The sequence below is a fragment of the Quercus robur genome, chromosome 9 (genome assembly GCF_932294415.1).
Source record: "Quercus robur chromosome 9, dhQueRobu3.1, whole genome shotgun sequence".
In the NCBI taxonomy this organism is placed as follows: domain Eukaryota; kingdom Viridiplantae; phylum Streptophyta; class Magnoliopsida; order Fagales; family Fagaceae; genus Quercus; species Quercus robur.
Genome location: NC_065542.1, coordinates 32,742,136 through 32,763,590, shown reverse-complemented (window position 1 = coordinate 32,763,590; position 21,455 = coordinate 32,742,136). Strand labels below are relative to the sequence as shown.

Sequence of the window (21,455 nt, the reverse complement as noted above, 5' to 3'; positions counted from 1 at the left end):
CAAACGTCCACACCAAAAATAGATGTTAGGCAGCCGCTCATACTTGAACTTCACCCAAACTTTTTCTCCATTCTCCATTGTAATTAACCTTCCTCGGCAGAGGGGAAGAGAGATATCTATAAAGACTCGGACTCATATGAAAAGGCCACCATCATCATCCACTGCCCCCACTGATTTTTGCACCTCGCCAACTATATCACAAATTTCTTCAGCCACTCTTCTGTTCATATGGCGAACTGGAATATCGTGAACTTGAACCCAGAATAGGGTAGTTTTGAAAATCAATTCACGTACGAAGACATCAGAATTGTATCTTTGCAGCATGACTAAATGCTTGTCAAAACTCCACGCTTGGTTTTGCAAGATCCTATCCACATTACCGAGATTGTCAAAAACAAATAATACTCTCTGCCCCTTGTGATTTCGAATTTTAAAACCATTGGTGGATCTCCATAGCTGTTTGAAAGTCCTCACCATTGCTTCCATATTCAGGAATTGAGGGGTTAAAAATTGTGCTGCTAAAAGAAATTCCCCTGATCGTTGGTCTCGTTGAAGAACAAAACCTGTAGTCTCCCTCTCTGACAGAGAAAAATTGCTCCACTTGGCAGCCAAGTCCCCATGATACAATTTTGAGAGGAAGACGGCCTAATTTGTGTTTCCCTTAACCCCCAAAGAAAAAACCCCACAAGCTCTAATGACAAACTTGTTGCCTTCGAGAATAAAACTCTCCATCTTAGAAGGGACAAAAACACTTCTGCTGCCGTAAGAAGGAAGAGAAAGCTCACTCACCTAGCAACAGAGAGACTGGAAAAGCCGAAGAGACTGGACACTTGATTGGTGAATGTGGTGAGACATCTGGCGATTACAAATATGGTGGTCAATTCGATCATGGTATTGAAACTATTGGGATTGATAGCATGAAATCCCATGTATTAGTGAGCTTTAATAACAGTCGTCGTTTCATTGTCATTTTTTTTTTTTGGGGGTAACCTTAGCGTTCTCTTTATCGTTGGTCCATGCAGCAAGCTGGTTGTGGTGGATGCCAAGCTTGAATCATTTCTTTTAATGAACTTTTATGCATTGTGAAAATGACATCACGTACCCACTCGTGGCACATTTTTTGTTGGAACTTTAAGTTCTTTAGTTCTTGTTCTTGTTCTTTTTATGATTATGTTTTTGTTTCATTTTATTTTTATTCACAAAATGGCTTTGTGGTTTACCACTTTACCCTTAAGAATAAGATATTAGGTTTCTCAATTAAATTCAGACATATGTATGCATTGGCCATTAAATCACGAATAGTGTATATTATTCAATAAAAATTAAAATCAATAAAACTATGTATATGAATTTAATTGGGAAACCTAATGTATTGCACCTAAAAATTAATATTATACCTAAGATTTACCCTTTTTTTTGGGAGAAAATACCTAACCTTTAGCAAATACTTAATTCCCATGTGGTATTGTTTTGTGTGTAAACCGTTAATTGTATGACACTTAACCCTTGAGGTTTTTTAGTGTAACATAAAACGTCATGTTATATTGTTTTATATGAAAATACATCTCTAAATTTTCATGGAAACCTGTTTGAGAATAGCCGTAGAAATAACATGCGTATTTTTGTATGCGCACTTTGCAGCTTCTGTATCTATAATTAATAGGAATATCAAGTATAAACCATATAGAAGTTTTTTGTTACACTCAAAAACTCTAGGGGTAATGTAATTGAGTTAAAAAAAAAAAAAAAAAAAAATTTAAATGGTATACCTCATGCTCCTGCCAAATGCTATTTTTTGAAACATGCAGTTTTTTTAATTGTTGTGGTGTAAAAGTTGTTCTCAGTAACACGTATGCACTATTTGTAAGGAATGGAGGGGTTTCCCTCAGCCACATGTGCATGGGGCATCATATCCCATTGCATGTCTAGCCATGCCAGCTAGAGGTGTAACAACCTCGCCCAAATTATGTAGATATTGTCTGCTTTGGGGTCCATACTCCCAAAATTTTGTTCTCCCCTAAAGCACACATTAGTAGGAAAAAATACCTCTACACATTAAAGGGATTTCACTCCTTATAAGCACATTTCCATGAGCTTCCCCTAGTGATGTGAGATTTCATGGATTGTAGGTCCCCTATTTGGTCTCTATAATCCACCCCCCTTATGAGCACACGTGTCCTTGTGTGTAGGGCCCACACTGTACATTTTTAGACCCCTTAAAACTAGATTGTTTAACCTAATTAATTAACCAAGTGAATACTTAGATTTATTATTCAGATCTAAGTTAAAACAAAACAATCATATCATGTAAAGCGGCGGAAATATAAAGAACACAATGATATAATGACCTAGGAAAACCAACTCGGTAAAAAACTTGGGGAGGATTTAACCTAACTATCCTCAAGATAAAAAGCAAATCCACTATGAAAGAATTGAAGTTTTTACAATAGAACTTAAACCACTAACATTCTATTGCTACCTTAAGTAGAAAACTTACTACCATGACCCCATGATAGTTTCGAGTCCACGGACTACTTCTCACTTGGATTCACAACAAGCACCAATACTCCCGCTTATATATCTTTAAGCTCTTTATGCAGCAACCGAACTGATCATCAAGTTCTTGACATAATCTTGATTTTTGATAACCCAAAGTATATGTGAAGGCAAACACCTCTAGATCTCACAAGAGATTCACATACACAGCATAAACAACCACATCAAAACGTGGCTAGGGTTTTTTCCTTTTATACTTAAGGCAAAACATAAAACCCTACACATCAAACGGGTTTGGGTTGAGTTGGAAAATTCTGCAAAAAAACAATCTGCACGATCTTCGATCGATCAAGTCTAATTCTCGATTGATCGAGCAAGGCAGATTTACACAGTAAATCTTGCAGTACACTTGATTCCAACTTTACACATAAACATACTTTGAGCAAGTCTAAAACAAGACTAAACATTTTGATCATGGTTTGCCAACAATAAAAAATAAAGTTCTAATACATTTAAACCTAAGGTCTTGGAACCCAACACACACTTTCGACTAGAGCATGGCTCTGATACCATATGTAATGACCCCTCTCCAACTGTTTAGATGTTGTACGCGTTAGGGCTCATACCCCTCATAGTTTTGTTTTCCCCCCAAAGCACACAATAGTGGGGGAAACGGTTTCCACACATTAAAGGAAGGTAGAGCATGGCTTTGATATCATTTGTAATGATCACACTTCAACTATGTAGATATTGTTCACTTTAGGGCTCATATCTCTTACCATTTTGTTCTCCCCCAAAAGCACACAGTAGTGGGGGAAAAATGCATCAACACATTAAAGGGAGGTCACTCCTAGACAATGTGGGATTCCATGAATTGTAGGCCTCCTTTTTGAGCCCATACCCCTCATAGTTTTTTCCTCCCGAAGCACACAGTAATGGGAGAAAAGGCCTCTACACATTAAAGGAAGGTAGAGCATGGCTTTGATACCATTTGTAACGACCACACTCTAACTATGTAGATATTGCTCACTTTGGGGCCCATACCTCTTACCGTTTTGTTCTCCCCCCAAAGCACACAGTAGTGGGGGGAAAAGGCATCAATACATTAAAGGGAGGTCACTCCTAGACGATGTGGGATTCCATTGATTGCAAACCTCCCTTTTGGGTCTCTACAATAACACAACTACAATCATTGTACTTTGATACATTATACAGGGAAGTTATTCAAATTTCACTAGGAGTCCACCTCTAGTGAAATTTGAATACCCAATGAATTTTCCCTTTCTGAGCAGTGTGCCATTGATTTACATTCCATTTTCCTTTGATCCCATACTGCCAACAAGTGTTCATTTGGGTCTTGTATTCCATAGTATCTATAAAACCATGAAATGCACCATTTTTTTTAAAAAAAATATGTACCTTATTTATGGTACACATTGTGTGATTTATAATGTTCTAAAAATATTTTAGTAGGTTTCATTTAGGTTAATTGGTTAAAGTTTCCTCTTGTCAAACAAGGGGTTTGGAGTTCAAACCTCACCTATATTAAAACTTATTGGTGTCTTAGCTTAATAATAAAAACAATTATCATGAAATGGTCATCATAAATTAAAATTCCAACCTATCTATTAAAGAAAATATTCTAACATATGTGCTCTAGTCCACCCCTAGTAAAATTTGAATACCCAATAAATTTTCCCTTTCTAAAGCAGCGTCATTGATTTACAAGCCAAGACAAGCAAATTTTCCTTTGATCCCATGCTGTCAACAAGTGTTCCTTTGGGTTGTGTATCCCATAGTATCTATAACAAGGGAGTCAATACCGTACCGGAGGCTGTACCGGTTTGGCCAGTGGTACGATATATTTCGGATCCCGGTCAATACTGGTGTACCGTTTCGGGTTTACCGCTATTTTTTATATTTATAAATAAATATATATATATATATATATGTGTGTGTGTGTGTGTGTGTGTGTGTGTATTATAATAAATATAAAAGTTTACCATAAAACATTTCCTCAATTCAGAACTAATTATTCATGGTTTTAGACTTTAGTATCAATTAAAAGAAAAAAAAAAACACAATATAAAAAATAGAAAGTTTAAAAGTTACCATTGCATACTAAGAAAACAAATTATACTAATAAGTTAATAAAAATAAGTTATCATTCTGCCCTAACAAAAATTCAAAAATTACAAAACTTAAAAAAATAAAAATAAAAAGAAAAACATTTTTTTTGTACCGGCCGGTACGCTCGATACCGACCGGTATTGCCTAGTACATGGCCGGTACAGCCGATATTTTTTCCGATACGAAATAGGGGGGTTATATGTACCGGTTTGCTTACCGGTACGGTATATTTCGGCGGTACTGGTCGGTACAGTACGAAATTGACTCCCTTGATCTATAAAAGCATGAAATGTACCATTTTTTTTAAATAAAATAAATGTACCTTATTTATGGTACACAATGTGTGATTTATAATGTTCTAAAATAATTTTAGTATGTTTCATTTAGGTTAACCGTTTAAAGTTTCCTCTTATCAAACAAGAGATTTGGAGTTCAAACCTTACATATATTAAAAACTTGTTTGTGTCAGCCTAATAATAAGAACAATAATCATGAAGTGGACATCATAAGTTAAAATTCCAACATATCTATCAAACAAAATATTCTAACATATGTGCTCTAGTGGTACTATAAAAATTCTTCACCTTCTTTTAAGAGATTGCACCTTTTTAAATTTTTAAACAATTTTGGATTTTTTTTTTTTTTGAAAATATAAACAATTTAGAATAGAATACGAATTATGGTTATATATATATATATATATATATATATATCCAATTTTTTGCATTACTTATTCATTTGTGGAACTATGCCTTCAAAAGAGATCAAGTGGCTTGGTCCACGATTGAGATCAATTTATTTATTTATTTTTAAGTTAAAAGGAATTGCATTAAAAATTAACTAGCCAAAACAAATATAGTAGTGGTAAAACGGCTTAAGAAGTACAGACCATCAGCATCAAACATAACAAAAGACAAAAATCAGAGAAGGGGTGACCATTGAAGACAACAAAATCGTTGAGATCAAGTTTAGGTATTGCACTATATGTGCAATTATTTTTTTTAAATAATTAAAATTAAGAGTTAAAAAAATAAACTTTTTAAATCTAATTATCAAAAAGAAATTCAAAACAGTTAAAAAGTGATAAGTAAAAAGATATTTACTAGTATTACCGTACTTGATTTAATTTCAATTCTCTGCTAGGCCCAAAAGGTCTGATCAAAGGTCTTATTAATAGTTTAATACGGCTGGATTGGGATCCGGTGCATTTCACCCATTCCCCCTCACAATTTAAAAAAAAAAAAAAAAAAATTTATACTTTTTTACTTCTACTCATTTTTATATTTAATGATTGAAATTTAAAGTTATTTTTTACTATTTTAAATCCTAAAAATGGCATTCATGCCAATTGCATTAAGTGCAAACCCTTAAGAGTCCGTTTGAAAGGAGGGAATGGAATTGAAAAAAATGAATATTTTTAGAATATTTTTCCCTCCTCTTGTTTGGGAGTTTTAACGGAGGGAATGAAAAGTTCATTTCCTTGTTTGGGAGTTTAAGTGGGAGGGAATGGAATGGTTAGGAGGGAATGCTCATTCCTCCCTTTTCCCTCCAAACCTCAAATTTTTGTTCCTCTCAAAATTGGGAGGAATGGGAGGGAATGGGTTTAGGTTTAATGAAATTTTTGTTAAAACCCCTAAATACCCCTTTAATATCAACCATTCTTTTCTCAATCAGCCGTAAGAAAAAAAACATAGCTACACGTTATTGCCTATTTGCTACAAAGTGAAGCTATTGCTGTTTCGTGAGACACCATTGAAGCTACTGCTGTTTATTCTTTGACTGTTGCAAGTTTTGGTTACTGCTCACAAGTAAGTCTTTCTTTTTCTTATGTTTCTACAGGTTATGTTATGTTTGCTTCCTACTTCATGTCTTGTCATATATATTTTATCTTTGTTTCGTGAACAATCTTCTCCAAATTTATGAACAAATTTGAGGAATGTATCATTGTTTCTACGGGTTATATTGCTTTGGCTCAAAGCAGTATTCTTACAAGGAGAGTTCTACATTAGGAGAAGGTTATTTAAAGAATATGGTGTGGGTTTGTGTGAGGAACTATTTTTCATTAATGTCTTGGGATTGTGGATTGAAATTGATTCATTAAAAAAAAAAAAAAAAAAAATTCAAAACCTGTAGAAACACGTTATGCCAATGTATACAACTTATTGGATAATCATATTTTTGGTCTGACCCTTAAAATTCAATTTGCTATTGCTTTTAAGTGTTCCAATGAATCATTGATTCTTCTCCACACCCCGTTCCCCAATGAATAATTGATTCTATGTGCATGTGTTTGGACTTGATAGAAAACAAGATAGGGTGGATGTCTTGGGCTTGTGGATTGAGAATGATTCATTAAAAAAAAAAAAAAAAAATCAAAACCCGTAGAAACATGTTATGCCAATGTATACATTGATGTCTTGGGATTGTGGATTGAGATTGATGTAAATACCAACTCATTGCCGTACCTTCATTGCTACAACCGATACAAAACTCATACCCATTCTTTAAAGCTCGAAACTATGCTTAAAAAATCCATACAGGAAAGGATACGTTACATGGAAGAAAGACAACTGACACTTGAAAGATTTCAGTTGGGTAACAAATGGACAAAACCAAAAAAGAAAAGAGAGAACGAAAGTTGAGTGTTTATAAGCATTTGTAGTGCTTATAAATCATGTCATTAATATTGCATTTTTGTTGGCATTGTCAGTGGTGTAGGATTAGAGTTGGTCGATTCACATTAAACCTTGTTTTAATTTTTATGTTGAATCTTTATGCTAATCTATAACTCTTATCATAATTGTTGCTGATAAAGATATAAGCATAACATGTTAGTGAGTAAGAGAGGAAAGGTTTTAGTTCGTTTACAAATTTTACACTCGTTGGGGGCTATCCAAATAGTGCTATTTGCCTTTCATGTTAGGAGATATGCTCTGTTTTTTGGTCAAGAAACAGAGTATTTTTAAGTTAGCCATATTTTCATTAGGCGAGGGTGAGGATTAGAGAGAGGGTTTTTGTTAGATGATATTCCTGTCAGGTTAATGAATTTAGTTTAAGCTAATATATGTCCAACACTCATAATGCCAGCAATCAAAGAGCACACAACATGTCAGTTCAAAGTTAACATGCAATGGGATGAATGTTAAAATCTTCTACCAAACCAAGTTTAAAACTTTCTCACCACTTCAACTCAAAGCAGTAGGTCCGTAGCCATTGGCCCAACGAGTCATTATACAACTTTTCAAATATGTTGTTATATTTTTTACACTTTTTCATTGAGTTAATCTCATAGTTTATTTTGAGTACATTGATTAATTTCTTGAATTGTAAATAAATACACTGATTAATGCCTTCAATTAATTTTTATTTAATATGAATTAATTATCTTTATTTTTTTTATTTTTTTATTATATAGTTTTTTATTTATTGATGCAAACTAATATTTTTTAGATTAATTTTGTTTTCAATCTTATCTTGTAACCTTGCCCCCCCGAACTAAAATCCTAACTCATAATTAGTTAGGCTAATAACGTAACTATTTTTTAGAACATGTACCCATTATTTTCTAAGTTGGACTGATAACATAACTATTTTTTTACCTAGATGGACTTGAATGATGAGGTACTTAAGACCATAATTTTTTCGAATTTTATGCAGAAACTAGCCTTGGTTCATGCTGCATGCCGTTATTTGTGTTACATTATCCATCAAAGGCAATGACTAAAAAGAAGTCGTGTTCCCCACATTCCTACACAATCAACCATAGAAAGACAAAAAGTTCGTGATGAACTAATGTCTCGACTTAGGAATAATGAAAAATGCTATGATGTAATACGCATGGGTCCACAAGCTTTTCAAGGTTTGTATGACATTTTGCGGAGAGACGGTGATCTTCAAGACACACTGCGTGCCACGGTTGAAGAGCAAGTAGGCAAGTTTCTTCACATGCTAGCACATAATCAGACGACTCGTACAATGTCCTTCTTTTTTTGTCGTTCCAGTGAGACCATTAGTCGCCATTTTCATAACGTGTTAAGATCAATAATTATGTTAGAGGATCAATTCCTTCAACAACCTGATGGAACCCAAGTGCCACTTGAAATACTACAAAGTAGTAGGTTCAACTCATATTTTAAGGTAAATATATCATGCATATAATTTATATTTGATAGTATTTTAGTACAAATATATTTTAAGATAAATGTTTTTGAGAAATAATGTTAATCTTAGGATTGTATTGGGGCACTTGATGAAACACATGTTCGTGTCAAAGTGTCTAATGAGGATGCATCAAGATATCGGGGTAGAAATGGTTACACAACACAAAATGTGTTGGCGGCATGCTCATTTGATTTAAAATTCACATACGTATTACCAGGTTGGGAAGGAACTGTTTCAGATTCAAGAATAATAAAGAATGCTTTAACTAGAAACGATAACTTGAAAATCCCACAAGGTAAATTTAATTCAAATACGTATTAGGGTGTATTCTTTATAATTAAAAAATTTGTAGTATATAATTAATGGTTATTATTGTTTATTAGGTAAATATTATCTTGTTGATGCGGGATACATGAATAGAAGTCGTCTGATTGCACCTTATAGGGGAGTGCGTTATCATTTAAAAGAGTATTCTGTTCATCCCCCTGAAAATGATAAAGAATTGTTTAATTTGCGACATGCGTCATTACGCACTGCTATTGAAAGAGCATTTGGTGTACTTAAAACGAGATTTTCTATCATAGCAAGTACTACAGAGCTTAATTATTGTGTTGACACCCAAAATGAAATCATTTTAGCATGTTGCATACTTCATAATTATTTAATGGGTGTCAATCCTGATGAAAGTCTTATTGCTGAAGTTGATGATGAGGTTTTGCATTCTCATCGTGAACGTGTAGCCCCTACTCCAAGAGAAGATGATGAGGATGCTAGGCAAGGAGATATTATAAGAGATTCTATAGCATTAACCATGTGGCAAAACTATGTCCAAATGTGATAGCTTTTGGATTTATTGTTGTCATGTCGTTTAAGAATATGCTATGTTTCAATTACTTAGACCTAAATGTTATGCAAATTTCTCTTTTCATTTTGATATTCCCCTCTATCTTTTGATAATTAATATTAATATTTACACAATATTTTACATGTGTTTTCTGTTCTATTAATTATAGTATGGGTAAGATATCAAAAAAGAATGGTGGAGATCCAAGCAAAGAAGTACAATGGAGTAGTGTTATGGATGATACTTTAGTGGATGCTTTTTTACATCAGGTGATCATAGGTGGTAGAGTTAATGGAACTTTTACCTCTAAGGCATATGATGACATAGTGAAAGAGTTGGTTGAAAAATTTGACATGGAGATTAACAAGGATAAGGTGAAAAATCGACAGAAGACACTGAAAAAGAATTTTCATGAATGCTATGACATATTTAAAGATGGATTGAGTGGTTTTGGATGGAATGATTCTTTAAATATGTGGACAGCTGAACTAGAAGTTTGGGAGCCACTCATAACGGTAAATTATCATTTTTTGTGAGTTTAATTTTGTATTTCATAATTATATATGTTGTTTAACCATTTTTCTTGGTTTGTAACAGTCTAAACCTGCAGCCAAGAAGTGGATGACAACACCTATACCCAACTACTCTAAGATGACACAACTTTGGGCTAAAGATAGAGCAAAAGGTGATCATGCTGAAACTGCAAAGGAGAAACGTGCTAGGTATGCTGCATCGACCACTATTGAAGAGATTGATAATTTGATATCTCAAAATGAAGTTTCTTTGGAGAACTTTGAAGTGGAAGATGATCAGAGGTCACTAGAAATTAATGTTGCACGTTCTCAAGTATCATCACAAGATGTAATGTCTTCTAAAAGCAAGAAAAGAAGACTGGCAGAAGATGTTGAACTCGGAAATGTAATTTCCCAGTCATTTGATAATGTATCAAAGGCAATTGATAGGGCAATTGAGGTTATGGCAAAGTGCTTTTCAAAGTCATATGAAGCAGAAGTTCAAGCAGCTTTAGGCCTATTGGACTTAGATCCAATATCAAAGACTGAGACCTACATATTTTTGATGGAAAATCCAACATATAAGGAGATGTTCTTTGGTTGCCCAAATCATGAGCGCAAATGTGTCTTATTGACACTAATGTCTAGGCCTAAAAATTAAAAAAGTGTGGGATTTTTTGGCCAACCTTAGTTTTCGAATGGATTATGTTATTTTGTTTTGTTTTGGCAAGACTCATTACCAGAGTTGTTTTATTTTTTTTATTTTTTTTTATTTTTTTTTTAAGATATTTGTTTGCATTGTTAGAAAATATTTATTTCGTTGAGAATAAATATGTGATGCGTGAATTGCTTTACAACATAGAAATATACATAACTTGTTTTTTAGCTACAATAAAATTTTCTTTTTTCTTTAAAGAAATTGGGAGATGGAGATGTATTAAATTATCAAATCTATTGTAAAGCACACCAGCCAAGAAAGATTCAATCTAAAACTAGCAGCTCCTAAAAAAAAATTTTCAAACTGAAATAAAGAAATTGTGCTATTGTCAAATTTTCATGTCATTATCTTCATTTGTTAAATTATTGATTAGCGTGATTATTTCTATTCACCTTGACAAAATTATATTGTAATTCAATAATCTAACACAGACCCAATTGTGGTTAACTAGTTTCACATCATCCACTAAATACTAAACATTTCAAAACAATTATAAGTTTTCATTGATTATTTTTTATATTCTTTAAAATGAGGGGTACAATAGTAATGTTATTATAAAATGATTCCATTCCATTCCTTCCAATGTTACTTCCAAACGGTGTTACTTACTTTCCATTCCATTAATTTATTGTATAACATCCAAACAAGATTTTTAAATTCCATTCTATTCCATTCCATTCCATTCATTTCCTTACTAAATCCATTCCATTCCATTCTATTCCATTCCATTCCTTTAAATGATTATCCCATTCTATTCCATTATATTCTTTTATAAACTCCCAAACGGATCGCACTAGTCTCAATCCAGCCAAAGAGCATATTGTTGAATTATCAGTCACTACTTTTCACTCAACCGGCCCCACTTGATAAGATAGCAACCACTAAGTTTTGTTTTTGTAACTTTCTACTGTATTGCATTCCACGAGGAGCAATTATTTGCTGAAAGCCTGACACAGTCAGATGGTTGAATTGTCAGCCACTACTTTTCACTCAACCGGCCCCACTATATAAGATAGCAATCACTCAGTTTTGTTTTTTAATTTCTTGGACACTAGCCCATTACAAATTGGGTCTGATTAATGTGCTTTCGTATATTAATCCTTTATTTTGAAAAAAAAATTATAAGAAATTGAAAAAATTGTTAAAATAATTATTTATTTTTTTATGAAAAATATTAATAGATGTTCTTAAAATAATGATTAATAATTTATTTAAAGAAAATTTTTATAAAAAAAGAAAAAATAATTAATATTTTAACAGCTTTTTTCATTCTCTATAAAAACGGTGTCAAAACTTTCTTAAAATAGATTGTTAACCATTTTCCTAAGGACACCTATTAACACGATCTTTTTTTATAATTTTTTTTAAATAGTTTATTAATACATGTTTAAGGACATATGTTAATACAATTTCTATAAATTATAGACATATTAAGGATTTGTTTGAGATCCACTTTATTTTATTGAAATTGAAGTTTTTTTGTTAAAAGTACTGTCATAAAATCTATAAATAATATTAAAAATAAATTGAATAGTAAAATAAATTGACAAAATTAATTACCTAAAACAAACACCAATTTATTTATTTATTAAAATTTTGTGCACGTTTAATGAATCTGCACATATCAAAATTATTATTTTTTTAAATAAGCAGTGAAATGGTACACGTATCCAAATTCCAAACCACTCGGAATGTGTGGCGCTAAAGTTTGAGCACATCCAAAGATTCCAAACACAAAATAGAATTAAAATCTAGTTTTGCTGAGAAACAAAGTTGTAGCCATGGGCATACATGGGATGCTCTTAGTCGTCCAGATATCACTGATAGGGCTAATAATATCATCAATAATGGTGGCAGCAGCAGCATCTCTAGCCAAGTTTGACTGCCCCAACAAGTGTGGAGATGTAGAAATTCCATACCCATTTGGCTTGAAGAAAGGCTGCTCGCTAAATGAGGACTTTCTCATCACTTGTGACAATGAAGTAGCAAAAACAGGTGATGTTACTGTTAAGAACATATGCATTGAGAATCATCAGTTGCGTGTCTTGCACTTTGTAGCCCGAGACTGTTACCAACAACATCGCAGTCAGGAGTACAATGAGCCCTTCGTCTGGCCTTCGACGTTCATAATTTCTCAGAGCAGAAATATATTCACAGTTGTTGGCTGTGACACTTACGCAATCCTTCATGGTGTACACAACGGAGAATATTACTCAAGTGGGTGCTTGACTGTGTGCAAAAGCCTTCACAGTGTGAGGAATGGGTCATGCTCTGGGTTTGGGTGTTGCCAGGTAGCAATTCCCGCTGGATTAAGAAATATATCAATGGAGGTAGATAGCTTTAACAATCACACAAATGTATCGGACTTCAATCCCTGCAGCTCTGCTTTTATTGTGGAAAAAGGCGAGTTCAATTTCTCCTCTAATTATCTCAGAAATATGTCAAAGGAAATGCTCCCTATAGTGCTTGACTGGACAATTGGGAATGAGACATGTGAAGAAGCAGCTCGAAACAAAACAAATTTCGCATGTAAGAGGAATAGTGAATGCCGTGATCACTTCCCTACAAAGTTAGGATACCAATGCAGCTGCAAGCCGGGTTATCGAGGGAATCCATACCTCTATAATGGTTGTCAAGGTATGACTATTGACATATGATAAATTTAATCATTAAATCATGCAAGTCTTCCAGTTTAAATGAATGTGCTTGCTTATGGTTAGAGTACTATTGAGTTCTTATTCTTGACTTGATTTGCAGACATTAATGAGTGTGAGCATTCAGCTCATAATAATTGCATAAAAGCAAAAAACTGTGTCAACACAAAAGGGAACTACACATGTCGTTGTCCGAAGTGGTACCATGGTGACGGAAGAAAAGGTGGTGAAGGTTGTATTCCGGAGCCCTTACTAATGTTAAAGATTGCCGGTGGTAAGTATATTTTTGGAAATTTATTTCTAATTCTTAGGTTGCTCAATAACTTTTCTTTATTTTATCTTTTCTTCCTTGAAAGCTTATTATAAAATTTGAAACATTTTAATATGCATTATAAAATTTTCAAATTGCAATCTATTGTGAAAAAAGTCCCCAAAAAAATTATCCAACCTCCCCTTCACCCAAGAAAATTATCTTACGAAGCATTTCCTCCCATCATCCTCAATTGTCCTAATAAATTATAAAAACCCACTTCATCCTTAAAAAAAGTATTTTAAAAAATTGTATAAACATTCATTTAAAATATTAATGTTTCATTTTTACCTCTAAGACCGTAGTGTTGGCCTCCCTGTTTCCAAATCTCGATTACATCCTTGCTTAAAATTGTTTGGATTATATAAGGATTTCTTATCTGATTTTCTTTTGAATCTTTGGTGTTAGTCTTGACTGTTTGGACAATAATTCTTATACGGACTAATATATATAATTCGTCCCTAAAATTAGTTTAAATTAGATTTTTCTCCTCTAAATTAGAAAGTTATGGTTTCATCCTTCAAAAGTTTAAAGGATATGAATTTTGTCTTTTCCATCAGATATTAAATTTATTTTAGGTCCTTTTAACTTTTTAATATGTAATGGCAACGTTTCAAGTTTCTACAGCCATAATTTACCGGAAAAGTCTAGAATCACATAATTTTTTACAATTTCTTACTACAATTGTGACATAGTAGAGTGTAATTGGTAAAAAAAAAAAAAAAATGGTTAGTCGATATGTAAGTGATGGTTAACCACTCATAATCTGCCACGTCAGAGCTGTGACAAAAAAATTGTAAAATAATTTGTGGTCCCAAAATTACTCTAATTTACACAGCCAGACATTTGGTCCAAGTGAGGTTTGAGTTGTATTAGGATCATTTCTAACCAAATTCTCAACAAAAAAAACAGCCATAAGTACAATTTCTTTAATGACAAATAGAGAAAAAAAAATGAAATTTATACTTTTTAAACTTTTAGCTAAGAGCCTTGTGGCTCAACTGGCACTTCTTAGTTTTTCTAACGAAAACATCCAAAGTTCTAATTCTCCCATCTCCACTATCAACGTATCAAAAAAAAAAAAAAAAACCATTTTTCAATATGAAAGACCAAAATTGAACTTGAATCAATTTTCAAAAGAGGATGGATTAGTGATAATGGCATCTGTTAGAATTATAGTTAAGTGATTAACTGCATCATTTTCTAATATCTTAAGTTTTCAAGACAATCGATAATTTAATATGTTATCAGAGTAGAAGATCCTAATTTCGATTCCTATCTTTCATTCTACCTCCCATTTAAAATGTTAAATTCCCACTTGTTGGACTCTTATTTATTTAGGGGAAGTTTACACCCACAAGTGAGAGGGAGTGTTAGAATTATAGTTAAGTGATTAAATTCATCATTTCCTAATAGTTTAAGTTTTTGAGATAATCGGTAATTTAAAAGCATCAAACAATGAAATCAAACTTCATGCTCACTTATGTGGTATGAACCTCACCTCTCATTTTCCTTTCCTCTCCCCCTCTAGGCTCCCCCACTATCCATCTATACCAAAAGAGAGAGAGAGAGAGAGAGAGAGAGAGAGAGAGAGAGAGAGAGAGAGAGAGAGAGAGAGAGAGAGAGTATATTTTAGCATTTTTCAGTATTCTTAATTAATAATCCCAAATTAGGTTTAATACCATATCCCAAATCCCAATAGGGCTTCATGCTTCAATTCCATACTGACCAACCAACATGCTGCAAAAAATGGTTGATGTAAATGTTAGAACTTAGATCATTTCAGACGCTTGGAAACCTTTACTTTACTATAATGTAGCAACACAAGAAATTGATTAGTATCCTTTAAAATCTTTAGGTATAAAATATAGTTCAAAATGTGTGTAAAACACCCTTAAATGTTTAGACCCCCAAATTACAAATTACCAATTCAAGCTTATCAACAAACAATGTACGTGCGGAAAATGTAAATAAACTAAAACAGAATTGATAACATAATCTAAACCAAATAAAATCACATTCACAGCAGAAATTAAAAGGCAAAGATTAAGGGAAGAAAGATGCAAACACAAAGACAATATAGCAATGTGTTATCGAAGAGGAAATCGAAGTTCTCGGCGTAAAACTTCTCTGTCGTCTTCCAAGCGGTCAATAATCCACTAAAGAATTAAGTTGGGATACATGAACAACAGAAGACCCTCAAAGTCTAATCTACCCAATATACCTAAGCCCTCCAAGCTCCTACTCCAACGAGGTCATGCCGAACCTATTTCTTCTTTAACTTACTAGATCCCGCTATAACCCATAGCATCAACCAATATGAATTGGTCCCTTCCTAACTGCTTCCCAAAGTACCAAAAAGCTTTCTCACAGATATGGGTATGGTGAGAAAAAGATTTGGCTAATGAACCTCTCAAGGATGTAACAATAGAGAAAGTGAGAGTTGAGGAATTTGAAGAGTCACTATGTAAAGATTGTGGATGAGTCAATCTTGTTTTTCTTTAGGGTTTCTCTTTGGAAACTCTCTATATTTCGTGGGTATAAAGGGTATTTATACTAGAGTGTGTATGGAATGCAAAGAGTCAGTTTTTCACAAACAGAGTAGACTAGCGACTTAGCCTGGCGACTTGACTGAGTCGCAAGTCCAAGCCACGAGCTAATTGAATGGTCAATCTGGACTTTTTGCCTTGTAGTGCTATAGCTGGCATAACGGTTCAGCTTTTCTGCATGCTTCACTGGTGTGCATCATCTGGCAGCTTGCTAGTTGCGAGCCACCCGCGAGATTCAGTCACGAGTCCTTACTTCAATGCACATTCTTGAGCATTTCTTCACACTCTCTCACACACTACCCTTACATAATTCCCACATAAATACAAAGTTTCTAAGTGCTGAAATACAAGTTTAATTTACCCAATGTACCTAAGTCCTTCAAGCTCCTACTTTAACGAGGTTACGCCGAACTTATTTATTCTTTAACTTACTGGATTCCGCCATAACTCATAGCATCAACCAATATGAATTGGTTCCTTCCTAATTGCTTCCCAAAGCACCAAAAAGCCTTCTCATAGATATGGGTATGGTGAGAAAATGATTTGGCTAATGAACCTTTCAAGGATGTAACAATGAAGAGGGTGAGAGTTAAGGAATTTGAAGAGTCACTATGTAAAGATTATGGATGAGTTAATCTTGTTTTTCTCTAGGGTTTCTCTCTCAAAATTCTCTCTGGAAACTCTCTATATTTCGTGGGTATAAGGGTTATTTATATTGGAATATGTATGGAATGCGAAGAGTCAGTTTTTCCCAAACAAAGTAGACTAACGACTTGGCCTTGCGACTTGATTGAGTCGCGAGTCCAAGCTGCGAGCTAACTAAATGGCCAGTTTAGACTTTTTGTCTTGTAGTGTTATAGCTAGCATGGCGGTTCAGCTTTTCTACATGCTTCATTCGTGTGCATCATTTGGCGGCTTGCCAGTCGCGAGCCACCTGCGAGACCCAGTCGCGAGTTCTTGCTTTAGTGCACATTCTTGAGCATTTTTTCACACTCTCTCACACACTACCCTTACATGATTCCCACCTAAATACAGGGTTTCTAAGTGCTAAAATACAAGTAAATTAACACAGAATAAAACCAACAAAATGGTTGATTAAATTCAACCTTACAAATTATATAATAAATTGATTAGATTTTGTCACATTATTATTAATTTAAATAAATACCAAAATATTACTAGATAATATTTGGTTAAATGCTATGACATGATATAATCTAATTAACTTGTTTCATAGTAAATATCTAAAAATTAAAAATTCTATAGTAAATTTATCTTAAAAACTCTAAAGATACTAATCCAAAAAATAGAATGATCAATCATATATATATCCCCATGATAACCAACCTTAATTTGCTAGCATGGTGCTAATATACTAGTGGAATAACATTTTTGAGATTAAATATGTTTTAATTAAGTTCCCCAAATTAAGTTTATTTTTCAATTTCTGTCCAAAAAATTTAAGAATAATAGAAATTAATGTAAGTATTTAGCCTTTTCTATAAATTCTTACTACGATTCATTCCAAAACACTTGCATGAGATGAAGAAAGAACAAAGTATACCCCCAAAATAGTTTGGTGGAAAATTACTCCAACTAATCACTTGACAATTGATAAAACTATCTATGTTACTTTTAATCATGTGACATATTTAATGAGTCATAAGACTTGTTTACATAACATACTTTGATAATTTTATGAGTTGCCATGTAATAAGTTAGAGGAGATCCTCTAAAATCGATTTGGAGGAAGATCATGTCCAAAATTGATACTTTTGATTTGTAACAAAATTAATAAGAGACCCACTTCTTAATTCCATATGCAGTTGCTGTCATAAGCTTAATTGCTATACTAGTGATTAGCTTTTGGTTGTACTTTTTAATCAAGAAAAGAAGGCTCAGCAAGCTCAAAGAAAAATTTTTCCGACAAAATGGAGGATTGATTTTGCAACAACAACTCTCTACCATGGAAGGATATAGTGAAACAACCAAAATTTACACTGCTAAAGACCTAAAGAAAGCCACCAACAACTATGATGCAAGCAGGATCATTGGCCAAGGGGGTTATGGAGTCGTTTATAAAGGATTTTTACAAAATAATAAGGTTGTTGCAATCAAGAAGTCTAAAACAGTAGATCAAGAACAAATTGAGCAATTCATTACCGAAGTGGTTGTTCTCATCCAAGTTAACCATAGAAATGTGGTCCAATTATTAGGGTGTTGTTTAGAGACACGAGTTCCATTATTAGTTTATGAATTTGTCCCTAATAGTACTCTCTTCAAGCACATACATCATGCATCCACCATATCATGGGAAACCCGTCTAAGGATAGCTATAGAAATAGCAGATGCACTATCTTATCTACACTCTGCAGCTTCTATACCTATAATTCATAGAGATATCAAGTCCACAAACATATTGCTTGATGATGATTTCACTGCAAAAGTCTCTGACTTTGGAACTTCAAGGTTGGTTCCACGAGGTCAAAAGCAATTACCTACTGTAGTACAAGGTACTCTTGGATATTTGGATCCTGAATACATGCAGACAAATCAATTTACAGAAAAAAGTGATGTTTATAGTTTTGGAGTGGTACTTGTGGAGCTATTAACAGGACAAAAGGTACTTTCACTTTTTAGGCCTATGGAGCAAAGAAGTCTAGCTATGTATTTGCTTTGCGCATTGAAAGAAGATCGGTTGTTTGAAATTCTTGAAAAGCGTATTATGGACGAGGGAAACACGGAGCAACTCAAGGAATTTGCAAAGCTTGCAGCGAAGTGCTTAGAAGTAAAAGGGGACGAGAGGCCTACTATGAAGGAAGTAGCAATTGAGTTATATGGATTGAGACAGATGAAGCATTTGTGGGATAATGATGAATCAAATTTTATGGAAGAGACCGGACCCGTGATTGGTGAATGTTGAAGGGTAAGACATATTAAAAATATGGTGGTTAACTCTATCATTGTAATCCCATCTCTTTGTAAGCTTTGATAACGAAATATGAACATCTCCCACGATGTCATGTCCTAGTCGTGCGCCTATTGTTGTTATTTTTGATAACTTTAGCGACTTCTTAGCATTCTCTTTATTGTCAGTTCATTCAGCAAAGCTGTTTCTGGTAGATGCCAAGCTTATATTATTAGCTTTGCTTTTTTTTTTTTGTTTTGCTAACCTATTATACGCTTTGCTGAACATATTGGATGGTGAAATGACATACTAACACATTGCATATTTTTCGTTGGACCTTCTAGTTCTATTGTCTTGCTCTTTGTTGTTTTTATTTTTAGAAAAATACCCAAAACCCGATGGTGAAAATGACATATTTTATCAAATTTTAGGTACAATCTAGTGCAGTACAATAGGTTGTGAAAGTTTTCGGACTCTAAAATTATTGAAGAGGAAAAGTGTGTGAGCATTTGACCGAGTTAACGAGCACAAATTTTTCAGAAAAAAAAAAAAAGAAAAAGAAAAAACTAAAAATTTAAAAGGTTTTATGTGTCTATAATTTGTAATGGGCTGGTGTCCAACAAATCAAAAAGAAAAAAAAAATGAAGGTAGTAAAGGACTATCCTTGTGAGGTTGAAATTTGAATCACTTTACTCTGTGTGTGTATATATATATATATATATATATATATGCTGATAATGTGTCACAAGTACAATGATTGTAGCATGAAAACATGCAATTGGATTTGATACGCCACGCACATAGGCAATGCCCCTAGCTTTTTCAATTTTCTATTATCTAGAGTATTCAAATCATAAAAATAGTACAAATTATAGAAAAATGTAGTTATTGTCCCCTCCTCAAATTTTAGAATTTAGGCCTTTAATCCCTCAATTCTTTTGAATTAGTCTAGAACACAAGTTTTATACATTGTGCAATTGTTTGGTTTTTGGATAGCTCATATATATATATATATATATATATAGCTTGGCCCCCTATTGAGGTCTAAAAAAGGATCATAGTGAAGGAAGCCCAAAATAATGAGTCAAGCCCAAAAGGAAAAATCAAGCTAAGCCCAAAGTAGCAGATACAAGAGACCCATGAAGGAATAAAAAAAGGCCCAGAGGATCTTGAAGCCCAGACAAAGAAGCATCCAAAAAAAAAGAAGAAGGGAGAATCACGGCAAGGGATAAGAAGCAAGGATCCTCAGGAACCATCAAGAGGCGCGGATCCCTTCAGGCACAAAGACAAAGGAAGACTAGGACAGCTCGAAAGAAAAAGACAGAAGAAGAAAACAAGAAACAAAAGCAAAAAAGAACGCGAGAGCCAGTAGAACCCAGGGACCTCTCATGGCACAGACAGAAAAAGTCTCGGGGAACCAGAACAGGGAAGCACAAAAAAAAGAATGATAACAAGCGGCTTTCAAGTTGGCAGAACAGGATTCCGCCCAGCTGGGAAAGAAAAGGGAAAAGTGGAAAATGCCAAAAACGGGGAAATATGAAGCATATTTCATTAATACATTGTCTGTTTAATTACAGAAAGCTCACTAGGACGTGATACAAGGTTTAATCAAGCTCAAAAATTACAATCTTGAATGGCTATTTCAGCCTTCAAAACTTGCAAATAGTGGCTTTTACAGGATACCGGGAAGCAAAGTTTGTTTTTCCCTTAGTATTTTCTCTTCACCACAGATTTTACTGATAGTTTTTCTAGAAAATCTCTTCTTTTTTGTGTTTCTCTCTTTTTTCGCTGCCCTTTTCTTCGCAACCCATCCCTTCCTTTTATAATGGAGTTTTTGGTCTTCCCGGGGAACTGTTGATTCCCCTGTTTTACCCTTTTGCAAACAGAGCACGTCCTGTACCCATCATCTCAGTAAGTCCTATTTCCGTTTTTTTCTCATTCTTTCCTTCTTTCAGCTCTGATTCTTTTGAAAGTTCCTGGTTAGCCATCTTCTTTGGGATGTGCTGAGGTATGCCCTTCTCGGCATCCCCGTTTCTGGCAATTTCCACTTTTCCCTTTTCTTTCCCAGCTGGGCGGAATCCTGTTCTGCCAACTTGAAAGCCGCTTGTTATCATTTTTTTTTTGTGCTTCCCTGTTCTGGTTCCCCGAGGCTTTTTCTGTCTGTGCCATGAGA

General features: G+C 33.9%; 2 protein-coding genes across 2 annotated transcripts; both read left to right on the top strand.

Moving 5' to 3' along the window:
• The first annotated feature begins 9,347 nt into the window (after positions 1 to 9,347).
• Positions 9,348 to 10,804, top strand: LOC126700979 (uncharacterized). The gene is made up of 2 exons (XM_050399135.1): positions 9,348 to 10,146; positions 10,229 to 10,804. Exons 1-2 carry the CDS (start codon positions 9,802 to 9,804, stop codon positions 10,802 to 10,804), a joined length of 921 nt encoding a protein of 306 aa, XP_050255092.1. The 5' UTR covers positions 9,348 to 9,801.
• Positions 10,805 to 12,552: 1,748 nt separating this feature from the next.
• On the top strand, positions 12,553 to 19,496 carry LOC126701271 (wall-associated receptor kinase 2-like). The gene is made up of 3 exons (XM_050399390.1): positions 12,553 to 13,498; positions 13,619 to 13,789; positions 18,201 to 19,496. The coding sequence occupies exons 1-3, from the start codon at positions 12,643 to 12,645 to the stop codon at positions 19,295 to 19,297; spliced, it is 2,124 nt and encodes a 707-aa protein (XP_050255347.1). The 5' UTR covers positions 12,553 to 12,642; the 3' UTR covers positions 19,298 to 19,496.
• The last annotated feature ends 1,959 nt before the right edge of the window (positions 19,497 to 21,455 follow it).